At 35.9% G+C, this 26,829-nt stretch overlaps 1 protein-coding gene across 6 annotated transcripts in view; it reads left to right on the top strand.

Moving 5' to 3' along the window:
- Nucleotides 1–25,097, top strand: part of LOC126774381 (collagen alpha-1(XVIII) chain-like) — a 111,178-nt gene extending 86,081 nt beyond the window's left edge. The window contains exons 4-28 of one of the 6 annotated variants that reach the window (XM_050495878.1): nt 3,797–3,865; nt 3,943–3,963; nt 5,582–5,611; nt 6,248–6,280; nt 6,473–6,524; nt 7,510–7,577; nt 11,665–11,763; nt 12,333–12,455; nt 12,527–12,721; nt 12,800–12,970; nt 13,055–13,172; nt 13,495–13,584; nt 13,719–13,780; nt 13,856–14,053; nt 14,307–14,423; nt 14,501–14,584; nt 14,745–14,976; nt 15,052–15,125; nt 15,417–15,509; nt 15,681–15,803; nt 20,006–20,154; nt 21,112–21,291; nt 21,423–21,566; nt 23,400–23,483; nt 24,614–25,097. In XM_050495878.1, coding sequence (XP_050351835.1) covers nt 3,797–3,865; nt 3,943–3,963; nt 5,582–5,611; nt 6,248–6,280; nt 6,473–6,524; nt 7,510–7,577; nt 11,665–11,763; nt 12,333–12,455; nt 12,527–12,721; nt 12,800–12,970; nt 13,055–13,172; nt 13,495–13,584; nt 13,719–13,780; nt 13,856–14,053; nt 14,307–14,423; nt 14,501–14,584; nt 14,745–14,976; nt 15,052–15,125; nt 15,417–15,509; nt 15,681–15,803; nt 20,006–20,154; nt 21,112–21,291; nt 21,423–21,566; nt 23,400–23,483; nt 24,614–24,671 — 2,667 coding nt within the window. In that variant the 3' untranslated portion in view covers nt 24,672–25,097. The remainder of the gene's footprint in view (nt 1–3,796; nt 3,866–3,942; nt 3,964–5,581; nt 5,612–6,247; nt 6,281–6,472; nt 6,525–7,509; nt 7,578–11,664; nt 11,764–12,332; nt 12,456–12,526; nt 12,722–12,799; nt 12,971–13,054; nt 13,173–13,494; nt 13,585–13,718; nt 13,781–13,855; nt 14,054–14,306; nt 14,424–14,500; nt 14,585–14,744; nt 14,977–15,051; nt 15,126–15,416; nt 15,510–15,680; nt 15,804–20,005; nt 20,155–21,111; nt 21,292–21,422; nt 21,567–23,399; nt 23,484–24,613) is intronic. The other 5 variants (XM_050495879.1, XM_050495880.1, XM_050495881.1 and 2 more) reach the window with 5 other exon arrangements.
- Nucleotides 25,098–26,829: the final 1,732 nt, after the last annotated feature.

Raw genomic sequence — 26,829 nt, 5'->3', positions numbered from 1 at the left:
AGTTTGGCAATTTCAGCATAAGGTAATGTTTACGATGTTTTCGGAGCACAAAATTAATTACGAACACAAATTAAGCACGTGCAAACTCCTAAAGGTAATTCATGTGTAGCTTTCAAATGTTTATAATAATTTTAATTTTACATTACAAAAATTGTTTTATACCCATCAAATAATAAATACGCATATTATGTGCCCTTATTATAAAAGCTTATCAAATAATAAGGATTAAATCACAGAACTATTATTTTATTATTGAACAATGTACTCAAATGATATGAATATATTTATAAAATTTCTTTCATCGTATCTTGCCTCAGCGACAATCGTATGATTCTCAATATAGAAATAGCTACTTCAAAATTCTATAAATAATATAAAGTTTCATCTAAGGTTCTGTTTACCGTACATTATCATACATTCCGGTTATTTGTATACTTGTTTGTTCTTGGTACTATTTACCGAAATTACAATTTTGCTATCGCCATCATTACAGAAAGCATTGCGAAATTTATTCTTCAAATTGTAGATGTTTTATGAAAGAGTCAAGTTAACTTTGAAATACTTTGTAACATTTTTTTTTAGAAAAATCAAGTTAAAATTTCTACGTCTCAGGTCTGACCTATATTACTACATTATTTAAATACAGTAACTTGGTTTGTTCTTTTAATATAATATCCTAAACACTGATTTTTAATTTTTTTCATTGGTGGTAAAATTAAAAAAAAAATAAGTGCCGATATCGAGGTTCATGTCTTGGTACGAAAGGGGTTACACCGTGCCGGAATTTAGGCACGCTCACTAAATAAATGTTTGCTGCTTTAAGGCCATTTTGGTATTCAAAAGTAGAATAGATATATATGTTCTGATACTGATATTTGATTACGATTGAATATAAACATGTCTAAATTAACGTCGTCATAACTCCAAACGAAATTTAATTTCCTTTTAAAAACATTTTCACCACTTTATGCCCAAGACCCCGATATTATGTCTCTTTATTTTATATTTTATATATTTTACGTAATTCTTAAACATGTGAACATGATATAATACAACAAAATTTAGCAAAGAGCCGAGTCAGCGATCAGCAAAAAACTCAACGCCTTCCTAGGGGATAGAAGCATAGCGTTTTTCATTTCACTTGTTTTATTTAGATATTTTGGTTCGTATCGTAATGATTTTATATAAATTATACTTCTGTTACTTACCTTTAAAAATAACGTTAAAAAACTCTAAAGATTGGTTGTTTAAATCTAATTAAAAATATTAAATACAAGTTTTTGTAAAATTATACGATAATATAAAATATAGCTATAACATCTACATATCACAATAAATATTTATTGATGATATTATAGCCTTGAAAAGTGACATAATACGAGCAACAAAAAAAATAACCAAGAAAATAAGTTCTTGGTTTTTTTTATCGTATTTATTAATATTAAATTATTAATATTAATTAAAATAAATTAAATTAAGCATAATGATGTCAAATCTTGCAGAGTTTTCTACTTCCCTTGCCTCCCTTTTCCCTTCTACTCGTCTTACCAAAATTAATCAATATGAATATATAAGTAGGTCCAAATATGAAAGGCTATATTTATTTATTATTTTACCTATAATAGCTATAGAAAATGCGTTCTTACTCTGAAATCCCAGACAGATGGTACGATTAAGCTTATTCGTATAAATAACGTATTATAACATCAACATGTTTTCATTTCGTGCAAATATTTCAATAATTAGGTAGAATGAGTGGTCCTATACAATCCCCTTTTTTTCTTTTTTTTTATCGCTGGAAAAACGCATTACGCGTTTCCACGGGAACAGTGGGCCCCACATACCCCATGTGGGGCTCCCCGATGTCCAAGGCGCCGAGTGTGCCCCGAACATCAGAATACCCACTAAAAACCAGCGGTACCCTTTCCGTCTTAACGAGCAGCGACACGGGATCGCTTGCGAATGCTACGGTACCACTCTGACGGCACTATACAATCCCCTTAAACAACTTCACTCAAGTTATATATATATATATGTATAAATTTTCCAAGTAGTCAAATATAATTTTGTTTAATTCCAATCACATAATATAATATATATTAATAAAATTTTAGCAAAAAATTTCGAAATAAAAAAAAAACATAATCTTCTCTTCGATAGCAAGTGTATTCGAGAATGGAGACTCAGTTTCATTAAAACCAATGAAGTGACATTCTACAAAAGAGTTGAGTTCCATCATATTTTTAATCTTCTAACAGAACAATGAATGGCGTCAACGCGAACAGACAGTGTTCTTACATACTTTCCGTACCGTATTCACTGCTGATACCACAGAGTAAAATATTACTTGAATAATTATTTTCACAAAGACAGTACAACGAGTAACTAGTATTAATTTAAAATAATCTGCTTAGAGTTGACAATACATTACTTTATATGAACATACATTGAACTTGTGGTGGCACTCACTTTGAATTACTTTATTGCTTAGAGAAAATATTTCTCATAAAAAGTAGCCGTATCCTGAAAGAGCAAGACTGAGCTTCAATGAACAACTTTGTTGCTCAACTCAACCGCCATTGACAAAGTATATTGTTACTTTATGTATAGTATTTTACTTGACGTTAATGATATCTTAAAATACTTTCAAGTATATATATATTTTAACTTTGAAAATTAATAAATATATATTTTTGTTAAAAAAAGAGTATTATTTAAATGAGTCATATTAAATAGACGAAAAAAGCGTTGATTTAGGATTAATTGTTAACTGTCATTCTGTATATATATATATATATATATATATATATATATATATATATATATATATATATATTATTTTATTTGATTAACATCACTTTGTAATTGATGTTATGAAAAAGAGTTACTACCGAGTTTCTTGCCGATTCTTGGTAGAATCTACATTTTATATAATACTGTAAAATTTTGATTTTGAATTAATTATCAATTCAAAAGTTTGAAACATATTAGAAGATTTAGAGTTCAAACAATATTTGTACACAGTCATCAGTAATCCTATAATGATGATTATCATGTTTCTTGGAATTTAAAACATGCAGTCAGATAAAAAAGTTAATCGAAGCAATAGATATATACACTAAATTCACTGTGAATATTGTCGGGAACTGTTTACATAAGAAAACTTTACAAGACTAATTTACAGTAGACAAAGCCTATATATGTACTGGTGGTAGAGCTTTGTGCAAGCTCGTCTGGGTAGGTAACACCCACTCATCAGATATTCTACCGCAAAACAGCAGTACTTGTTATTGTTGTGTTCCGGTTTGAGGGGTGAGTGAGGAAGTGTAATTACAGGCACAAGGGACATAAAATCTTAGTTCCCAAGGTTGGTGGCGCATTGGCTATGAAAGCGATGGTTGACATTTCTTACAATGCCAATGTCTAAGGACGTTTGGTGACCACTTACCATCAGGTGGCCCATATGCTCGTCCGCCTTACTATTCTATAAAAAAAAATTAAGCCTTTTTATATTTATTTACGGGCGTGCAAATGGACCACCTGATGGTAAGTGGTCACCACCGTCCATAGATATTGAGGTTGTAAGATATATTTACCATTTCTTACAATGCCAATGCTCTATTTACCTTATGAACTAAGATGTTATGTCCCTTGTGCCTATAGTTACACTGGCTCACTCTCCTTTCAAACCGTTCATACTACGGCTTGCCCGAGGCTCTATCACCAAGTAATTATAAATTATTTGAATAACTAATATATATAATAATAATGAAATAGTTTTTTTTATTTGTTACAGGGTTCGATACAAAGTCTGAAAATATTCCCGAATCCAGAATATTACGGACGTCGTGATATTTGTGATGACGTAAGTAGCTTAATATGCTAAGCATAGAAACATCTAGAAGCTTTTTAAATGTATAAATATATATTTTTATCTTACAGGGTTTTAAACTCCCAGATAGTGTAAGTCTAAAGTTATTTAAGATAATCCGTGTATGCTTTTACTGCCTGTCAATGTTTTCTCCTTTATCTAGTAGTTTCTCCTATACTTAGTAGGGTTTTATTATTGTCTGTACACTATAACATTACTTTACTTTATGGTCGGGTTTTACTTGGCATAGCGCGTTCGCGTCTCAGAACAGGGCTATGTGTAAGATCTATATTATTTTGTTTGCGTAATGTACACAAACAATGGAAACATTAAATATGTGTTTCCGTTTACGAGTCGGGTTTTTGTAAAAAAAATTAAATTTATCACGCGGACTGTAAGAAATATTAACAATCCCTCACATCGCCAATACGCCACCATCCTTGGGAACTAAGATCGACCCTTGTACCATTAGTTCTACTGACTCACTCACCCATCAGACCGGAACACAATAATACTAGATAGTATTATTGATTGGCGGTAGAATATAGTAACAGCCTGTGAATGTCCCACTGCTGAGCTAAGGCCTCTTCTCCCTTTTTGAGGAGAAGGTATGGAGCTTATGTCACCACGCTGCTCCAATGCGGGTTGGTGAAATACACAAGTGGCAGAACTTCAGTGAAATTAGATACAAGCAGGTTTCCTCACGATGTTTTACTTCACCGTAAAGCACGAGATGAATTATAATCACAAATTAAGCACATGAAAACTCAGTGGTGCTTGCCCGGGTTTGGCCCACGATCATCGGTTAAGATTCACACGTTCTTAGCACTGGGCCATCTCGGAATACGTAAAATGTGATTGGCACCCACCACATTTAGATTTACCACCAATTAGATTTGTTTTGATATATTTGAGGTAATTTATGTACAACTACAGGCACAAGGGACATGATATCGTAGTTCCCAAGGTTTTTTTTTTACAATTAATAGACCAGCGTTTTACCGTTGACTTGCCTGATGTTAAGCATCGAGACGGTCTAAGATGTAGCACGTTTGCCTATAAGAAACCTGTTTACTCTGGATTTGACGACACCAACATTGTACCTATCGGGAAATACGGACTCGGGCAAAGCATTCCATAGTTGGCGCATTGGCTATGTGAGGAATGGTTGATATTTCTTACATCGCCAAAGTCTATGGGCGGTCTTGGCCAATTACCATCAGGTGGCACATTTGGCAGTCGCCTACGTATTTCATAAAAAAAAAATACGAAACTCTAAACTAGTCAACCGATCGTCATAGAATTTTGAATACTCGATATTATAGGTATAGAAAATGATATACTTAACAGGTATTCTACGCTTTCACACGCGGACAAAACCGTGGGCGGAAGCTATCAACTTTTGCATTTGCAAGCAGATAACGCATACATGCTAAACCGAGTGAAATGCCGCCATTCTATTATGTAAAATACAATCTTATATACAACTTTACAATCAAAAATTATTCATATAATTTATTTGTAGTAGTATATGTATAGCTTTTATAAAAGTATTACAGTTAAAAATAATTGCATTAATATCACATACTTCGTTATATTTACTTCTTTGGATAAGATATATAATTTTTAGATTATTTAATTTTTGATTGTATTATGTAGTATTATGTAGATGGGACACTATAGTGTGTAACATAACTATTTCTTCCGTAGAAAGACGATTATGAGAGCAGCCACAGTGATGTAAGTCACTAATACTAATATTATTTATAAAATAATTTCACTGGTAACAAAAAAAAATATGTATGTTATTTCTGAAATTAAATTTTTAAATACGACTCAGCGCAAAAATAACTAATTTAATTAACGTTATAAAACGGATTTTTTACAATGTCGAATTAAATAAAAATAATATAATTTAAATGAAGAGCAGACGCTTTTCAATTATTTTTTGTTAACGTTACAAATATTTTAAGTCAGAATTATTATAATATCAAATTAAATAAAAATAGTTTAAAAAATTAATAGCCTTATAAACGTTATTTAGCGAGTGATTAATGAAGCAATGTTTTGTCTTTTTCAATCGAATGACAAAATAATAATGAAAGAAAGAGTAAAATGTTCAGTGTTTTACTAATCAATCAATATAAAGCAAAGCTTATAAGTAAAGCTGTTATTTATTAATTCAAATACTATCCTGAATTTTTATTCCTTCAATTATTAATCATTTTCATTATTAAAATTATTATTTTTGCGTTGAAAATTTAAATTGTTTTTTTTTTTAATTTATATTAACAATGAGGTAATATATATTATTGTGTCGTTGATTATAACATTATTAACATACTATTCTATTTATTAACCATAGTAATATTTTAGGTATATGGCAAACCAGAGAATCTAGAAGAAATGGTACGTTTTCAAATTTTCATTGGCTATAAAAAATAAAAATAAACCGTTGTTCTTTTTTCAAAAATCTTTTTTTATTGCCTTATCGCTTGAAAAGACGCGCCAGGCTTGCGTTATATAACATACTCACAAATTAATTACTAAACTGTAAATATTAATCAATTCAAAATAATAATTTAAACATTTTTTTTAAAGTTTACGGATTCAACTACGATAGAAGACGAAACGGATGATGAAAGTGAGATTGGTGAGTGAAATATTTTGAATTATTTAACGTCTACGTTTTAAAAAAATATCGTAAATATTTAGTTTAACAATTTTATACGGTTATAATAAATCTAGCGAGATTGAAACTGTTAAATAATAAAAAACGAAGCGTTATAATAAAAGGTCTACGAAATTGTTATATAATCTTACAGGTTGGATTTTTTTTTAAAATTTGTAAATTTTTTTTCATACTTCTCAGTTGACATTCTCTCTATAGTATAATATACATATATACATATCAACAATATTTTTTTTATTTACAAGCGAAATTAATTGGATTTCGTTACTCAATACTTCTCGAAATACTGAACCGACTTTCGAAAAATCTAGTATAGAAGTCGTGAAAAAAGTTACCTTTATTATTACTATTTTTTTTTAAATATTTATTTGTTTTGTCTCCACCTCTTTAACACATTTAATTACATTTCATACTGAATTATAATAACTTACGCGTACATTTCAAATCTATCATCTCTATTAAAATGTTAAATTTTATGTTTAAAACACAAACGTATGTCAAGTGAAAGTAATAAAAATAGCGCCATCTAGTAACAATAATCGGAATTCCATACAAATCTTAGTTAATGACAACGCTATCGAATGAGTAAAGAAACTCGCACCAGGCTCACGGAACAATTTAGGACACAGACATTCTTAGAATTATTTATTGTTCTATGATTTTGGATTCATTACTTGATGATTACTTGATTATCCTTGAACGATATCCGTCACGGAGATCATTTCCAAGAGAGACTAACGGCACAGGAGCTAATACTTCAGGGTACGTGATAGTGACAGGATATTATACTAAAGGGGATATTGTGTACGTATAAGTGCACTGCACTCTCATAATCAAACGGGACGGTTGGTTGTGTTCCTTTTTACATAATCAATTGTTATTTGTTAGAGCAATAATATATCTTTTTATATGTGTTTACTTTAATAAATATAAAAATAAATTACAGATAGCCTAGGATCGTTTGAGAAGCGGGATAAAGGTGAAAAAGGAGATAAGGGTGACAAGGGTGAAAAGGTAAGGGATTGTGGGTATATTTTTGTACTAAATTCTTCTTTCGAATAAATTTATTAGTATATAACTATTTAAAACGTTACTTTGAAAAAATCTCGACCAATTTAAAGCGCTTTTGGCTCTAAACCGAGTAATGTAGGATATTTCTTTTCGTGGGGTTTTTAATGATTTTACCTTGAGTCGATGAATAAATAAAAGTAATGGGTTGGAGCTTATTCCATCACCCTGCTTTAACGCGTGGTGGATAAACATGTGCCAGAATTTTAGTGAAATAGAAACACGATGTTTTCCTTCAACATCTAATACGAAACAATTTATTAACACAAAGCAAAAAAAGAAATGTAATATATGTCGCATATGCAGACAAAATTCTCAACTTAAATCACTTATCTAAAAAACATACAGTTCTTCTTCTTCTTGCTTTAAAAAACATACAGTTTCTATTACGTACGGAGTCAAAAGAGATTTTATCCGTGCAGTGACGGAGAAAGAATACATTTCACTGCCCCTCTCTTTCCCATGGGTGTCGTAAGAGGCGACTAAGGGATATCTGAGCGACCATCTGCTCATCAGGTGGTAGGATGCTAATATCCGCCTGGCTTGTTACCACCGTACGCATGGTGAAAAACTCGTGAAGTGACTTGCAGCCGCGTTTCGAGGTCAGCCAGCGTACAGCCAGTGCCCGAGCGAGTATTGCCGCGATGGGTGTTGGTCCGGTGGAGACGGCTGTTGAACCAATGCCGGGGGAAACTGTATTGACCTGCCGGACAGGGAGACCTGAAGAAACGGCTGTTCCGCTGGCCGCCCGTGGCATAGTACAGGGGCCCGAGCGTGCCTAACCAGCTCGCGAGGCTGCCCCACCAGGCCACGCATAATCTCGGGGTGGACCGTCGTGCCGGTTGGTGACCGGAAGGTGGGGTCCCGGCGGCCACTTCCGGGGGGGTTCGGGGGCCCTTCCGTCCGGCGGATCAGTATATTTTCCTTTTTGGCAAACATTTGGGAAAACACGCCTCCATACTTTGCCCATCCCTATCGTGGCAATACGTCACTCGCTTCACGTCTCTTCCTTATTTTTCCAAATGGTAGCGCAAATAAGAAATAACGGTCGTTCAGCGGTGCACACCCCCACCATACCCACGCTGTTTGAGGTCGAGTTCTCTAACATCCGAGGACTCCACGCTAACCTCAACGCTGTCCACCACCATCTCGAGACAGCACGGCCAGCAATGTTGTTTCTCACGGAGACGCAAATACTCCGCCCTGCCGACACTAGCTACCTTAACTATCCCGGCTACATGCTTGAAGAATCTTTTAAAGCGAAAGCCGGAGTATGCTTGTTCGTCAGGGCGGATGTTTGTTGTCACCGATTGCGCTGCTTGGAGGACCCCTCCTTCTCCATGTTGGTGGTACGTGTGGACCTGGTTCGTCAGAGTCGAGTCTACGTGTGCCTCTACAGATCCCACAATGGTGACTTGGAGACAAGCCGATTATTTGACCATCTTAGTCGGGTGGCAGATGCTGCGCAAGAGCAGTTTCCTAACGCGGAATTGGTGTTTTTGGGGGATTTTAATGCTCACCATGAATCATGGTTGAAATCCCTCAAAACTGACCATGCTGGAAGAACTGCTCATGCTTTTGCTCTCACACACGACTTGACCCAACTGGTTGATCAGCCCACCAGGATCCCAGACATTGATGGGCAAGCGCCTTCTCTACTGGATCTTCTGCTGACTTCTCACCCGGTGGAATATCAGGTTGTGGTTCAAGCTCCACTTGGTTCTTCGGATCACGGCCTTATATCTACCAAAGTGCCACAGGCCAAGCTGCCGCCATCAGCGGTATGCAAACGTCGCGTTTGGCACTATAAGTCGGCAGATTGGGACGGTATGCGCGATTACTATGCGTCAGTCCCTTGGAAGGAACGTTGCTTCAGTGGAAATGACCCGACAGCTAGTGCCGCTGCTGTTGCTGATGAGATCATGTTAGGAATGGAATACTACATTCCTTGCTCAGATCTCATCAATAGGGGTACGCGTAACCGTTGGTTCACTCGTGAATGTGCCGACGCTGTGTCATCTAAGCAGGCGGCATATCGCGCGTGGATCAACGGCTGCATTAGCGGGGCATCTAACATTAACTCACTGAAAGCAAACTACAATAAAAATTCCAAGTCCTGTAGGAAGGCATACACGAGAGCGGATGCACAGCGCATTGTACAGATTGGTCATGACCTTATTTCGCATCCTAGGGGCTCCCGTAGCTTCTGGCGTCTGACCGATGATTGATGATGACCGATGATGATGATGATTATGATCGATGATTGTAGTGCGCAGCCACCAACAATACCTTCATGTGGCCACACGATGCCTGACATCAAAATCAGGCAACGTGATGTGCGTGCGGAGCTGCAATCACTCGATATACGGAAAGCTAGCGGTCCCGATGGAATACCAGCCATTGTGCTGAAGAAGTGCGCGGCGGAGCTGTCTCCTAAGTTAACGCGCCTGTTCCAACTTTCTCTCTCTTCGGGATGTGTGCCGAAGGCTTGGAGAAGAGCTAATGTGCAAGCGGTTCCCAAAAAAGGGGATCGGTCTGACCCGGCAAATTATCGGCCAATAGCTATCACCTCAGTACTTTGTAAGGTGATGGAACGGATTTTAAACAACCAACTGATCCATTACCTAGAAGATCACTGTCTAATTAATGATCGTCAGTACGGGTTTCGACCAAAACGGTCCACAGGTGATCTTCTAGCGTACGTAACGTACCTCTGGGGTGAAGCTATCGACAAGCATGGAGAATCGTTGGCTGTCAGCCTCGATATCTCCAAGGCTTTCGACAGGGTCTGGCACAGAAGTCTTCTCTCCAAGCTACCGGCATATGGTCTGCCTGCTCAGCTATGCACCTGGATTGCCAGCTTCCTACACAAGCGTAGCCTTCGTGTTTTAGTAGATGGTTGCGCTTCACAATTCTATGTAGTGAATGCTGGGGTCCCCCAGGGATCTGTGCTATCTCCCACACTCTTTCTTTTGCATATCAATGATATGCTCTTTCTTGGGAACATACATTGCTATGCAGATGATAGTACAGTGCATGGTGGATACCACGGGCGCGCAGTGGCTGGGCGGGCGGAAACTGAGGAGAGGCGGGAGAATCTTGTCATTGAACTCGATAGGACATTAGAGCTCATCGCCAAATGGGGTTCTGATAATCTTGTTGAGTTTAATGCCAAGAAAACACAGGTGTGCGCTCTCACAGCGAAAAAGTCACCATTTTACCCTCATCCCTCCCTCTGTGGCACACCGCTGATGATACAAAGCAAAATCGCCATGCTGGGGATGGACGTTCGCTGCGACCTTAGTCCAAGGGATTACATCGAGGCTATTATAAAAACAGCTTCACGAAAACTCGGAGTTCTGAACAAGGTGCGGCGTTTTTTCACGCCACAACAACTGTGCCTGTTATACAAAACACAGGTACGGTCTTGCGTTGAATATTGCTCGCACCTTTGGGATGGCCCCGCTAAGTACCTAATGGAGGCCTTGGACCGGTTGCAGCGACGTGCAGTACGCATTATTGGCGACTTAAAGGTCACAAACACCCTTGAACCTTTACAATTGCGTCGCGAGATAGCAGCACTGAGCGCTTTCTATCGTCTGTATCACGGCGAGTGCTCTGAGGAATTATTCTCTCTAATTCCTGCTTCCCCCTTCCTTCTTAAGTTCACGCGAGCTGGTTCTCGATGTCACCGCCTAACTGTGACATCAATTCCATCGCGCACAAAGAAATTTGGCAACTCCTTTCTTTGCCGCACTACCAAAGAATGGAATTCCTTACCAGCTCACGTGTTCCCCTCCTCTTACAACCCGGGTTCCTTCAAACGAGGCGTGAAGAGGCATCTTGCGGGCCGGCAAGGCGGGGACGGCTAGTACAGAACATTCTTCTCGACTGTACTGGCCGTCGTCGCGTTTGGACTCTACTACCACTTACCATCAGGTGGAGTAGAGTCATTTGCCATCCCGGGGCATTTAAAAAAAAAAAAAAAAGATAAGAAGAGACTGAAATTTTATATAACATGTTTCCACTACAGGGTGACAGAGGTGAATCTATTACTGGTCCAACTGGACCACAAGGACCGCCTGGTCCAGAAGGGCCCCAAGGATTACCCGGAAAAAAAGGTGATGAAGGGGTAAGACTTGAACTTATTTAACTTCATAAAAGACTTAATAAAGATTAGACGATTAATAGTCTATTTATAAAATTGGTTACAAAGAGTTTTCTTTCTCTTTGTTTATATATTTCTTTGTTTCTATTCATTTACTGGTGGTAGGGCTTTGTGCAAGCTCGTCTGGGTAGGTACCACCCACTCATCAGATATTCTACCGCAAAACAGCAATACTTGATATTGTTGTGTTCCGGTTTGAAGGGTGAGTGAGCCAGTGTAATTACAGGCACAAGGGACATAAAATCTTAGTTCCCAAGGTTGGTGGCGCATTGGATATGTAAGCGATGGTTGACATTTCTTACAATGCCAATGTCTAAGAGCGTTGGTGACCACTTACCATCAGGTGGCCCATATGCTCGTCCGCCTTCCTTTTCTATAAAAAAAAAAAAAAAAAAATTTAAAAAACCTGAGATTTTAACTTGTACATTAATATGTTAATATAGTTTTTAGGTAACAAGTTTAACTGTAACTAAATACATAAATGTCATAAAAAATTACAGTATAGTTATTTATATATTTATATTCTTTTACAGTCGTGTCAATGCTCTGAGAAGGTTGTATCAAATTTGCTTCTCACCATGCCATCTATGAGAGGACCTCCTGGAGAACCAGGTCCTCGAGGTGAGGATGGCGAACAAGGGAGACCTGGATTAACAGTAAGAGCATAAATATATAAACGACTTATTAATTATAAATTAGAATAATTTATTTTTACATTCAATACCAGGGTCTGACGGGTAAGCAAGGAGAAAGAGGACCAAAGGGCCTAAAAGGTGAACAGGGTAATCGAGGTGAAGATGGAATACCAGGGAGTGATGGAGAGCAAGGATTTAAAGGAGAACCTGGTAAGGATGGTAATCCTGGACCCCCAGGACCTACAGGTCCTATAGGACTACCTGGACCCCCAGGACCTGTGTATAAGGTGATTACATAAATTGATATTTAAAATAACAATAAAATATTTTTATGAAATCAAATACTGTCAGAAGTGTGTTGATAGGAAATAGAAGAGGCAAAAGTGCCAGTTGCGGGTGAACGGGGTGAAACCGGACCAGTTGGGCCACCAGGACCACCTGGACCTATTGGTACTGATGGGAGGAAAGGAGAAAAGGGTGACCAAGGTATAAAGGGTGAAAAAGGAGAGGAAGTGACAAAAATTATAACACACAGAGTGAGTGTCCATTTTAAAATATTCTTTATTGCGTTTATTAAAAAGACTATTATCATATTCGAAAACTACTTATTTATTTTAAAGGGGCTCGATGGTGAAATGGGCCCTCAGGGTGAAAAGGGAGATACAGGAAAACCAGGAAAAAACGGTATTCCAGGAGTACCGGGTACACACGGTCATTCAGGAGATAAGGGAGAGAAAGGTCAAAAAATTAGCTGTAACGTATTAGTCATAAGCAAGCTCCAAACCTTCTCATCAAAAGGGAGAGGAGGCCTTAGCCTGGCAGTGGGACATTAACAGGCTGTTACTGTTACATAAGCAAAGCCATTATTTTATCGCACTATGCTTTTTAGTTAAATCTCGTTTTTAAGACACAACGTTTCTTTATCAAGTGTAAATTTTTATTTCTTATAAGTTTACGTTATTGTCTATTCATACCAAGATTTTGATCTACTTATACAAATAACATCCTTAAAAGTGTAAAACATGAAGTAAATTTTTTCTTAAGTAAATCTTCTTCACAGGTGATAAAGGCGACAGAGGTGATATTGGACTTCCTGGACTACCTGCAAAACTATCTTCAATATTAGACACTGATATTGATCCACTAGAAAGTAAGCTGATAAAATTAATTGTTAAGATAATATTAGACTTAAAATCATTTTCATCATTTAAAACATATCAGAAATGAATTAAAGTGTACGTTATTATGATTTACTTTAAAAGTACTGTTAAACTATTTTTGCAGATGCGGAAATAATAGAAAAATTAAGAGGGTACAAAGGTGATAGAGGCGTTGCAGGTCACAAGGTAAACAAAGAAATATATTTTTTTGAATAGTTAACAAAATAAAACATACTACATATTATAATTTTGCTTTTTTAGGGTGATAAGGGTGAAATAGGGGCGATGGGACTAGTCGGCTTACCAGGGAATAATGGACCTCAAGGCCCACCCGGAGAAAGAGGGCCTCGTGGACATAATGGAGAACCTGGGCCTGTTGGTCCAAGAGGTTATAAAGGTGAACCTGGAGAGCCAGGCCCTCCAGTAAATGTGTCAACATCTGCTATTAGTCTCATGAAGGTAGAAATTTAAAACATATGACTTTTTATCAAATAATATTTTTTTTTTTAAATTCGAACTCATAAATTTACAAAAATATTCATAAAAATTGTTTATTTATATCAATATAAATTTACACTATCAATTATTATTTATAATGCTAATGTCCTTGGGCGTTGGTGACCACTTACCATCAGGTGGCTCATATGCTCGTCTGCCTACATAGGTAGGCGTACGAGCTATAAAAAAAAAATTAATCAATAACCCAAAATAGGGTCCACCAGGTAAACCAGGACCACGTGGTCCAATAGGGCATACAGGAAAAAGGGGTCCAACGGGTTCTCCTGGTCCAAAAGGAACGAAAGGTCAACGAGGAGATCCTGGAATACAGGTAATTAGTAATATTAAAAATATATCAAACATAATATTTCAATACTCTCAATTTCTAATTGGGTATAAATATTTAAGGGCGAAACCGGACCTAAAGGCGACATTGGAAATAATGGACCAAAAGGAGAAAAAGGTGAAACTGCATTTATAGATCTTGAAAAGGTACATACTTTAATTTAATATTTTTTTATACTTACTAATTTTTTTTTATTGTAAACAATTAGTGAATTAATTTGAAACTCTCCTCTCATTCTCAAAACTCATCTCTTTCTATCATCAAAAACAATAACACATTTTCAACCAAAAATTATTAATATTGTAGATAAAAGGTGTAAAGGGAGATAGGGGTGAAGCTGGCAAACCTGGAGAGCCAGGGAAACCCGGATTACCAGGCACTTGTGAAGACTCAAACTCAATAATTGTCCCTGGACCACCAGGTCCTCCTGGACCACCTGGTCCACCTGGCGTATCTATCACCGGTCCAAAGGGTGAACCTGGTGGAATCCTTACCAGGAGTACATTATATGCCTTCAATAATAAAAATAGTGGAGCAGGTAGTTTTATATAGTACTTATAATTTGTTTTATTTTGATGAACAAAAATGGAATGTCACATTGTTACAATCGCAGATATTTCCAATGAAGATGAAGACTTCTATACAGCGGCAACAATAATTTATAAATCAAGCACAGCTCTGTTAAAGGTAGGTTTTGAGACTCGCGTTTTAAGTTATTTTGTAGTTTTTTGGTAAGGAAAACTACCATAGAACTACGATTATTTTATGAAAAACTGTTTGGTTTTATATGTAAATTTAAAGTTTATATTCGCATTTACGCTTAATAAACCAAGATAAAAATACTGCTCAATCAAAAGGGGCCTGTTATAGTAAATAAAAATATTTATAAAATTAATCCATTGTAAGCTTTTATAGATTATAATATCAAAATGTTCAATTGTTATTGTATATACCTTTATATATAATTTTTTGTTTCAGAGAACTTCGATTACTCCGCTGGGAACATTAGCTTATATTTTAGAAGAAAATATTTTATTGATGAGAGTCGAAAATGGATGGCAATACATTATAGTAAATATTTCCTAATTTATTAGAATTTGTCATTTTTACTTAACATTTTAAAATTATTAATGGTTTATATTTCTCGGAAAGCTATACCTGAGCTATATCGGTAAACATCAGTAATGTTACACGTTTATATTGTTAGAAGTTTTTTATGTGATTTTTTTTTATTTCAAACAGATGGGCTCATTTCTCCAAACCAGAGAAAGTCACACAAGTACAACGCAAAGGCCAAAATATTACAACCCGCCTTCGACATCCACATCGCCGCCGTTGAGAGATGCTCCATATACTGACAATTATGTGAGTATGATTAACTTTGTAGCAAATGAATGAAATAATGAAATTTGTGATAAAATGCCATTTAAATTTATTTTTTTTAAATTGTATATGATTCCAAATTATGAATCTTGGTATATTTTATCCGTACCGTATGATGGTATTTTTATGATTCATTTGATAAACAAAGCGAACTATTCACTGTAGTTAACAAACTTTAAACAACAATTGCGCTAGAATATTATACAAATAATGGGAAAGAAAAACAAAGCGTAAGAAACTTGTAAGGGGGGATGGGCAGCAGCGTCCCCCCTCCCATAAACATCTTACCCCCTACTGCGCTCGCCAACACGCCTGCCCAGCGCGGCGAGTATGGGCAAACCACCTCCCTAAATGGCAGATGCGCCCAAAAAAAGGCCCCCAGTTACCGGCAAGCCCGCTAGGCCCGACCAAGGTAGCGGTCGCGGTATCGGCAGGGCAGGGGGTGCTAAGAATCACCGGTTCACGGCAGGCTACCGTATAAAACGACTGAAAATGGCAACGTATAATGGACGCTCGATGAGGCTGGACCATCACCTCGCCGAATTAGAAGTAGAGTTAAGTCATATAAACTGGCATATACTGGGGTTATCTGAAGTCCGAAGACAGGGGGAGGACACGATAACTCTAGAGTCCGGTAACTTACTCTACTTCCGCGAAGGTGATAACCTCTCCCAGGGTGGTGTCGGTTTTCTAGTCAAAAAGGATCTCATTAGCAGCATTGTGGAAATCAGTAGTGTGTCGAACCGGGTAGCGTACCTTGTCCTAAAACTTTCCGACAGGTACTCCCTGAAGGTTGTACAGGTATATGCGCCAACTTCGACATACTCTGATGATGTGGTCGAAGCGATGTACGAGGACATCGCAAAGGCCCTCAACGACACCTCGAGGGCCCACTACAATGTTGTTATGGGAGACTTTAATGCTAAAGTGGGAGTACAAGATAGCGGTGAATCGAAAGTCGGACCTTACGGCTTGGGCTGCAGAAATCACAGGGGGCAAATGCTGGTAAACTTTCTCGAAGCGCAGGGGCTTTTTTTGATGAATTCTTTCTTTCAAAAGAAGCCTCAGAGGAGGTGGACCTGGCGAAGCCCCGATAACGTGACAAGGAACGAGATAGACTTTATCATCTCGAATAAAAGGCACATATTTAGAGATGTTTCAGTGATCAACAGGTTTAATACCGGAAGTGATCACCGCTTGGTTCGAGGCACTCTAAATATCAACTTAAAAGCCGAAAGATCGAGAATGATGAGGTCTACTCTCCGACCTACCATGCTCCAAGCTGCTCAAGGCTCCGAAAAGTTCCAAATGGAACTTCAAAATCAATTCACCGCGTTGGAAACCATAAGCAGCATTGATGAGAGAACCGACACGCTGGTCAAAATACTGCAAAACACATCCCGCAAGTGTTTTCCGCCACAGAGAAGAGACAACGCACCAAAACTCTCTGCTGAGACACTCGAGCTCATGAGAAAACGACGAGAACTACCATCGTTTTTGTCAGATAAGGCCTTAAACCGAACAATAAAAACGCTGACGCGACGCGATCTCCGACGCTCCAATACCCGTGCCATCAAGGCTGCGATTGAGCAAAATCGGGGATCGAAAGTGTTCGCTCGCAAGTTTGGTAGGCCGCGTCTGACAAAACTTAAAACTGAAAATGGTGGGGTCGTTACCTCTAGGCCTGAGATTATCGGAGAAGTAGAGAGGTTTTATGGGCAGTTGTTCTCTTCAAGATCGGATAAACCCATGGGAATCAGTATTGATGACCAGCGCGCCCCTCTTATGCGCCATTACTCCGAGGAGCTCCCGGTCGTTGACCAAGGAGAGATTAGGGCGGCTCTAGAACAGCTTAAAAACAACAAATCTCCGGGAGATGACGGAATCACAACAGAGTTGCTTAAGGCAGGCGGGACTCCGGTCCTGAAAGAGCTAGCAAGCCTCTTTAATTCCGTCATCCAACATGGCAAGACCCCGGAAACGTGGAGCGGGAGTGAGGTGGTACTGTTTTTCAAGAAAGGTGATAAAACCCTCTTGAAAAACTACAGACCAATCTCCCTCCTGAGTCACGTGTATAAGCTGTTCTCAAGAGTCGTCACGAACCGTCTCGCCAGACGACTTGACGAGTTCCAGCCCCCAGAGCAAGCCGGCTTTCGATCAGGCTACAGCACCGTGGACGACATCCATACTGTTCGGCAGATTGTGCAGAAGACCGAAGAGTACAATCAGCCGCTGTGTATGGCATTTGTGGACTACGAGAAAGCCTTCGACTCCATCGAAACCTGGGCAGTGCTCGACTCATTGCAGAGATGTCATATCGATTGGAGATATATCGAGGTACTGAGATGTCTGTACAACGCCGCTACAATGACTGTCCACATCCAGGACTGTAAGACGAAGGCGATCCAATTGCGCAGAGGGGTGAGACAGGGGGATGTAATATCCCCGAAACTGTTCACCAACGCGTTGGAAGACGTTTTCAAAACGCTGGATTGGACTAGGTATGGAGTCAATGTAAACGGCGAGTACATCTCACACCTTCGATTTGCCGACGATATCGTCATCATAGCAGAGTCGCTGGAACAACTCACCGAAATGCTGCGTAGCCTAGGCGAGTCTTCCCGGTGTGTCGGTCTCGGCATGAACTTGGACAAGACCAAGGTCATGTTCAATAGGCATGTCGTGCCGGGACCGATATACGTCGAGGGCAAACCTCTCGAAGTTGTTAGTGAATATACCTACCTAGGACAGATTATACAAATCGGTAGGAACAACTTCGAGAAGGAAGCCGATCGAAGAATTCGCTTGGGATGGGCAGCATTTGGCAACCTTCGTCAAGTCCTCAAGTCGTCTATACCGCAATGTTTGAAGACGAAAGTCTTCAACCAATGCGTCTTACCTGCCATGACATACGGTGCCGAAACGTGGACACTAACTGCGGGACTAGTCCACAAATTCAAAGTCGCTCAGCGTGCTATGGAGCGAGCTATGCTCGGAGTATCTTTGAAGGATAAGATCAGAAATGAGATTATCCGGAAAAGAACCGGAGTCACCGACATAGCTTGCAAAATTAGCAGGCTGAAGTGGCAGTGGGCTGGTCACGTATGTCGTAGGACCGATGGCCGTTGGAGCAGACGAGTCCTAGAGTGGAGACCGCGAATCGGCAAGCGCAGCGTAGGGCGCCCTCCAGCCAGGTGGACCGACGACCTTAAGAAGGTGGCGGGCACCAACTGGATGCGGAAGGCGGAGGACAGGGAGCTTTGGCGCACCTTGGGAGAGGCCTATGTTCAGCAGTGGACAACGATTGGCTGTTGATTTGATTGATTGAAGAAACTTGTAATTCATACTGCTTCGTGAATGCTAAATAATTATTAGTCAATATATTATTTTGGTACACTTTACAATGTTATTTACAAAATGTGGTCACGTGTTATTTAGGAATTTTAAGAATATACAGCAATTTGTGGTCCCATACATAATTATGACTAAAATTTAGTTTCATTATAGATTCAGTGGGTTGGTAACGAACGAGGTTATTTCGGTAAAGGTTTTAGTTAATGAAAGATTATTTTGTTATGTAATTTTTAGTAAAATAATTTTATAACTATGTGATAAATTTATGTGCATATTTATTTCTTTTAAATTAATAACAAAATCTCGATCGCATCTCGACTGAATCTAAATCATAATTATTGTGTGTGTCTGTGATATTAAGACAATGTAAATAATTAACTCTTTTAACTTTACGCTCTAAAATTGTACTTCAAATAACACTTTAAGCGAGAAAGAGAAAAGAATAAAAATAATAACGTTCTTTGAAATAATCGTTATTTTTTGCCTCGGTTCTCTTCAAACCATTTCCTTGACACGAGTCGGGCGCAATGTGTCACCGACGCACCGTTCTAAAATAAAGCTCTTTCCTGTTTTTGTAATTTACAATGTTTTTTTTTATATTATATAATCTAGCAAAATTTAAATTTTGTTTAAAATGAAATAAATTTTTCATTATTTTTACACTTTTAATTATACAAAATATAATTATCTTTAAAACTACAACATATTATTCTTGATGATAAACAATAAAATTTTGTTCCAAATCAATTTATTGTATAAATAATTAAGTATCCTTAAAATATTCTTTTTATTAAAAACAAGGATGCAAAATCACAGGTTTTTTTTTCTAGATACGACTAGTCGCGCTAAACGAAGCATATCCAGGTAATATGATAACATCGATGAACAGAACAGGCCGAAGCGCTGCTGATCAAGAATGTTACAATCAAGCGAAGAATTCGCAACAACCAAGTTCCTTTGTAGCTTTCCTTGCTAATAAGTAAGTATTACAATGTACAATCTTTTTTTATAGAATAGGTAGGCGGAGGAGCATATGGGTCACCTGATGGTATGTGTCCACCAAAGCCCATAAACATTGGCGTTGTAAGAAATGTTAACCATCACTTACATCGCGAATGCGCCACCGACCTTTGGACCTAAGACGTGGCTCACTCCAAGTACTGCTGTTTTGCTCTAGAATACCTGATGAGTGGGTGGTATCTACCCAGACGAAGCTTGCACTTGTGTTTATTCTAAAATAAACAAGGTTTTAACATGTATAGAATTATTGATAGTAATGTGTATGGATTTATATATTATGGGCTATTGTAAAAGAATAGCTGACTGACAGACTGACTGGTATGTCAGTTTAAGCTACTGTGGCTCGTACCCTGAAAATTTGCCTACGCCTTTACACAGCAGATTAAGGAAAAAATTCTGCAAATTTATCCGTAAAAGTGAATAAAGGGAATTTAAGTTTATATGAAAATCATTTTTGAAGAAAGAGGAAATTGGTGTTCAGCTATACTGAATTTCTGACAAGTATTTGATAACACGGGCGAAGCCGTGGGTAAAGCGTTAGTAAAAAAATATAACAAGTATAAATAAGATAATATAAGAAAAAAAGATCGAAATAAAAAAAACACAAAATTCAAAATATGATTATATTTACAAATTAAAATTGTTGAAATGTTTTCGTTCCCCAAATCGGTTTACGGGATATTAAGAAATTACTTTTACTACAAATATAATCAAGAGTTAAGTAAATAAATTATAATAAATATATCGTAAAATAAAAATATATTACTCTACATGACACATGCGAAAAAAAAAACAATTTCATGAATTAGCATCCAAAACTTCAATACAATCTATTGAATAAATAAAAACCTGTTTTATTTTTATTTTTGCAAGGTCTTTTTTAATTTATTAAAACCAAATATTTGTCTTATTCCAGGGTTGAGGACCTCAGGTCCATAGTTAAAAGGTTGCGAGATAGAAACGTTCCGGTAGTTAATTTGTACGGAGACGTGCTCTTTGATTCGTGGTCCAATATGTTTAATGGATCCGGTGCACTGCTGGCCAAGTCAAACATTTACAGTTTCAGCGGTAAAAATGTACTGATCGATCCTACTTGGTAAGTGCTTTGTACACTAACGAGTATATAAACTATATCACATTTATTTTTAAATATTGAGTGAATTCGAAATTTGATTAATTTCTAGATCGATAAAAATATAACATGTATTTTCATATTTATCATTTCAGGCCAACCAAAGCGGTGTGGCACGGCGGTAATTCGTTTGGTATACGCACACCACGAATGTCTTGTGAAGAATGGCAGAGTGACAGCCCGCTTAGTATTGGAGCGGCTTCGTCGCTTAAAAGTAATAGACTTTTAGAACAAGAACAGTAAGTGATGTACATAATTAAGTACTTTTTATCAATTATAATAACAAGTATAATATGTATAAGTAAAGATTACGTGTTCAAAATTCAAAACAAATTTGATAACAGGTCACATTGAACTGTAAATATTTTAAATCAATACACATTAAATATAATATAAAAGAGATGTTTTTAAGCGGCATCTTTCTCAAAACAATATACAAATGTCTAACTCGAACAAGCCATTAATCTAAACGGCTTTTGTTTATATTGTCAGAAGAGGTAGATGGACAAGGGTTTACCGTTAAAACTTGGATATTCTACCCTTGTGAAACATGACTCGAATACATATTATTATGTATCATTAATTACAGCGAAAATTATACAGTTATTTGGTTATACTGTGTATACATTGTTATCATTCTCATTTTACTTTAATGACAGTTTTTATAGATAGCTTTACAATAACAGCCACAAGACCTAATTAAAACGTTCACATGATATAAAAATAGATAAATAATAATTACTTTATTTTAGGGCTTTGTTTTGACTCACTCATTATATATTAGAATATAATATTAGAATATATAATGAGTGAGTCAAAGCAAAGCCCGAAAAGCTGTAATACTTACTATTGTTGTTTTCCGGCTTGAATGGTAACGTGTAACTACAGGCACAAGGGACATGACATCTTAGTTCCCAAGATTGGTGACGCATTGTAAGTAGTTAATATTTCTTACATTATCAATGTCTATGTGTAGTGGTAACCACTTACCAACAGACTGCCCACTTGAAAGTCTACCTACATAGTAAAAAAAATATACACCCATCAATGTCAATGACCTTAGGTAAAGGTCACTTACCATCAGGTGCATATATTTATTTACTTTGAAAATTATGTGATGTGTGTTATAAATTACCTAATACTGAAACTTTAATTAAAAAAAGCATTTCTTATTATCTTACATTTTATACGATGGCTTAGTAATGTATTGTCTTTGTATTATTTAATTAAAAAGTTTAAGGATTTTCAAGTTGCTACTCTTCTAATACCACTTAATTCTGAACTTCGTCATGCAGTAAATAATGTTGATGAGCTTGTTTAGGTCTAATTACGCTAAGTAGATTATAGAGGGTGAGTGGGCTTGAGTCGATAAATATTTAAGGCTAACAGCGATCAATAGTCCACTGTCATTTTCAATGTCCTTGCAAAACAGCAATTTAAAACACTATGTATAAATACTGGTAGCTTACATAAAAAAATTTACCTATTCACAAAGAAACAGAAAAAAAAACATTACATAGTAATGCGAAAATTATATTATATTAACACCTATGAATGCAGACATGGATGGTTGTGCTTGAAAAATGTTAAAAATTGTCTTTTTCGTTTATCTGAGATAATACTTATTTTTGAGAGCTCTTTTATTCTCAAAATATAGATAATATATAACTAAACTTGTAATTCACGCCCCATTCATTGAATTTCTCATACAATTTCACTGATAATAAATTCAATTTGTGATACTTTTAATATGATATTAAAATATATATTATACTATAATTTAATATGTACACCATAGTGTTGAAAATAAAAAGATAATAAAAAATAAACTTTGCCTTGTAACTCAATATATTCATAAATATAATATTAAATGCAGTTCATTAAAGGAATGCAGAAATTTTAATTCTATTTAATATGATATTGTAAAAGAATTATTCTGTTCAAAAATATATAAAACGTTGAGATATTTTATATATTTTTATATTAACTTTAACGTATAATTTTTGTTGCCTTTATGATGTCAATAATTACATTTTAAAACAATATATGTTACGATTTTTTTTTAATTTCAGATACTCATGTGATAATAAGCTAATTGTGCTATGTGTGGAGGCTACTACTAACGCACACAGGCATCTCAGGCATGCCCACCCAAAGTAAGTAAAACATTATAACCATACATATTCAATTTATTTGACTCTTTTAAAAACTGGAAGGAAATCAGAAAAATGTGCTTTTGATACTCGCAAGTGTCACTGCAAATAGACATTGTCACTTTAAAAAATACAGGCTACTTCTTCCACGTTTCCTTTACTTGATGATAAGGTTTCGAGCAACCATCTGGATAGGTATCAAGCATTCATCAAATATTTTATTAATACTACCAAACAGCTATAAGTATAGTTGTTGTATTCCGGTTGGAAGGGTGAGTGGGCCAGTATAACAAGAGTTACACATCTTAGTTCCCAAGTTTGGTGGCGCATTGGCGATATAAGGTATGGTTAACATTTCAAACAACGCCAATGTTTATAGGCGTTGGTGACCACTTATCATCAGGTGACTATTTGTTACTCCACCTTGCGATGCCAATCATAATATGACATGATAAGATACTCCAATATCAGATCCTAATATGACCTTTGAGCCTATAATCACACTGCCTCGCTCACCTTTTAAACTAGAACATAAAAACTAAGAATCCCATTTATTTATCTTTTATATATTAAGCTCGTAAAAATCGATCTCTTTGGAATGATCAACTTCCCGTTTGGAAGAAAATATAAATTACTTACGCGTTTTGCATTATTTTTCCACCTTTATACCATACCATCATCGTTACTCCAAATTTAAATTTAGGAAAGCTCAAAAAGTTGTTCAAGCGTCTAATTTTTATTTAAGATTCATCTCGCACTCTGAAAGAAAACATCTTAAGAATGTATCTACAACAAACATAATTACATAATTGAATTTAAAAAAAAAAAGATTTTTCGTAGGTTAAAAATAGATTAATTAAAAAATTGCTGGAATGTCAAAGTACTCACGTTAAATTATGTGTAAACATCGAGCTCTCGGTGACTGTTAAGCTGACGTTATCTGAAGTTCGAAATCTTGCACTTACTCGTCTGACGCTCGAAGTCTCAGTTAGCTCCTACCGTGTACCGAGCGCTGATGCTTACACATGCATGAGCGCTGATGTTTAGAGATGCTTACACATAAAAAAAAAACAAAATCACTGTAATTGTTTTAAAAAGTATTTCAATAAATTGTTTTGTTATGTCTGTTTCAGATCAAGAAGACGATTAGAAAACTTCGAAGCATTTGACAACCGAATACAACGCTTATAGTATCGTAATTTTATAAATGATAAAAAGTTTATACTTTTCATGCAACTGAGTGTAAGCGTTAATCATAAATCATAGTCAATGAAGTTTAGTATTATAGGCGTAAGTTTTATGAAGTATTTAAGGAATAATACTTATCATTAAATCACGTAATATTATGTAATGAAAACGCTTACTTAGTTTACGTTAATATACTCAGTTCATTAAGGTAATATTATAAAACATCCGCTATCACTTGTTAAGTATTTATTACGTCACGAGTTTTGAAAGACAAGAAGCGTTTATATGCAACAAATCTGGTTAATATTTAAGAAAATGTGTTTTGTGTTTGCATATTACTAAAACATATTTTGTAACATATACTTTAGAATATAAAATAAGATAAATTTAAAAATCGATTTTGGTCAATTCGCTTATATGAACGAGTCTTTAAAGACGTCTAATTCTTACTTACTTTCAAAAAATAGTAATAACAAATTAGAAAAGATTAATTGTTCTATTTTTGAAAACATAGTTATAAAATTTAATTTAATTATAACATTATTGTAAGTTTTTTTTTATTTAATATTTTCATTGTTTTTAACCTTTGTAATTCTAAATTCGTATTAATAAGTTTTATTTTTTTACCGTTCCTATTCAAATATTATTATTATTATTAGTAAAGCTCACCGTTTGTCTTTTGTCTAACTTTAATGAGACAACTTTGTAACTATGAGAAACCCAATTTTGGAGTACAATTACAACCTCGTATTTAATAAGTGCTTTCAGAGAGGATTTATACATTTACAATTATCAAAAATTACGTCATTTATTTAAATATTAATTTATTTTAGTCACAAGTTCAAAAGTGTCAAGCTACATCCTGTGTGCAAATGGATGAAGTGCACAACATATTATACTACACAATATAATCCGCGCAATTTAGGTTGGTAATAATATAATATAATTAAGTTAAAACGTCACTATTATTATTAGCTTTTCTATTTGGTATAATAATCGAACAATTGAGAATTGAAGATCAACGAATAACTGTCAAATTGACAACTGTCAATTTTGATTTCGAGCCGCATAACCCGCATTGGAGCAGCGTGATGGATTAACCTCCAAACCTTCTCCTCAAAAAGGGAAGAGGAAGTCTTAGCCCAGTAGTGGGACATTCACAGGCTGTTACTGAGCCGCATAAATATCGCATTTGGAATTTAAAATTGTATCATTTTATTTCACATATTCGATGGTGGCAATTCATATTAATTCCACTAATTACAACATATATTAAAATCTTATAGTTTTCCTGAGTCCAAGTTGTTTCGTTTTACATACTTTTTTTTAATTTAGCTAGTTAATAGTAGCTTCACCACTATGAAAGCATTATGATGAAATATACACGTGTGAAACGAAATATTCACAGGAGTAGCATGATTAAATAGCCAATACCACATAAGGAAAGGTGACCTTTGAATTCTACTATATAGAATAACAACGGTTACGATACGTTGAATTGTAACGGGGAGTCAATTCTACTAATTGATAAGGGTTGCGATAAGTTCCCGATTCTATTCCGATCCAACTTCAACCGAACCACAACTGATTCGTTGTATTAGTAGAAAAGAAAAACGGTTAAACGGCTTACGTTTCAGTTCGATTGCAATAAGTGACAATTTGTTAGTAGAATTATAGCCCAGAAGGACATTAATGTTATTATTAAGTGTTACTATAATTAGATAGGATTTTTAACAAATTTTAGGTGCCATAAATGTACGTTTTTTACTATCGAAAATGCAAGTTTATAATAAAACTGAAACACTATATAATGTTTTTCTATTAATCCCCAGTAAAATTACTCGTTTCTTGTTCGTTTAAATTTTATTAATTAATAACCAATAATAATTAAGAATTGTATATATTTTTAATGAACCTTTGAGAGTGAAGTAAAAGAGCACAATATGATACTATAATATTACGAATAATTTATTAACAGAACTCAGGACGGTCAGCTAATTGAGAAATAAAACAAAATCCATATAAAGCATACATTGATTACAGTGTATATAATATTTTCAGTACGTATGAAATCTTTTAAAAAACAGTTTTGTATACCATAATATAAAACGTTTTAATAAAAATTCCAATGGTGTTGTTTTATACTTTTATATTTTCTGTT

The sequence above is a fragment of the Nymphalis io genome, chromosome 16 (assembly GCF_905147045.1).
Source record: "Nymphalis io chromosome 16, ilAglIoxx1.1, whole genome shotgun sequence".
Classification (NCBI taxonomy): Eukaryota; Metazoa; Arthropoda; class Insecta; order Lepidoptera; family Nymphalidae; genus Nymphalis; species Nymphalis io.
Note: the sequence above shows the minus strand (reverse complement) of the source record. Positions and strands in the feature narration are given on the sequence as shown.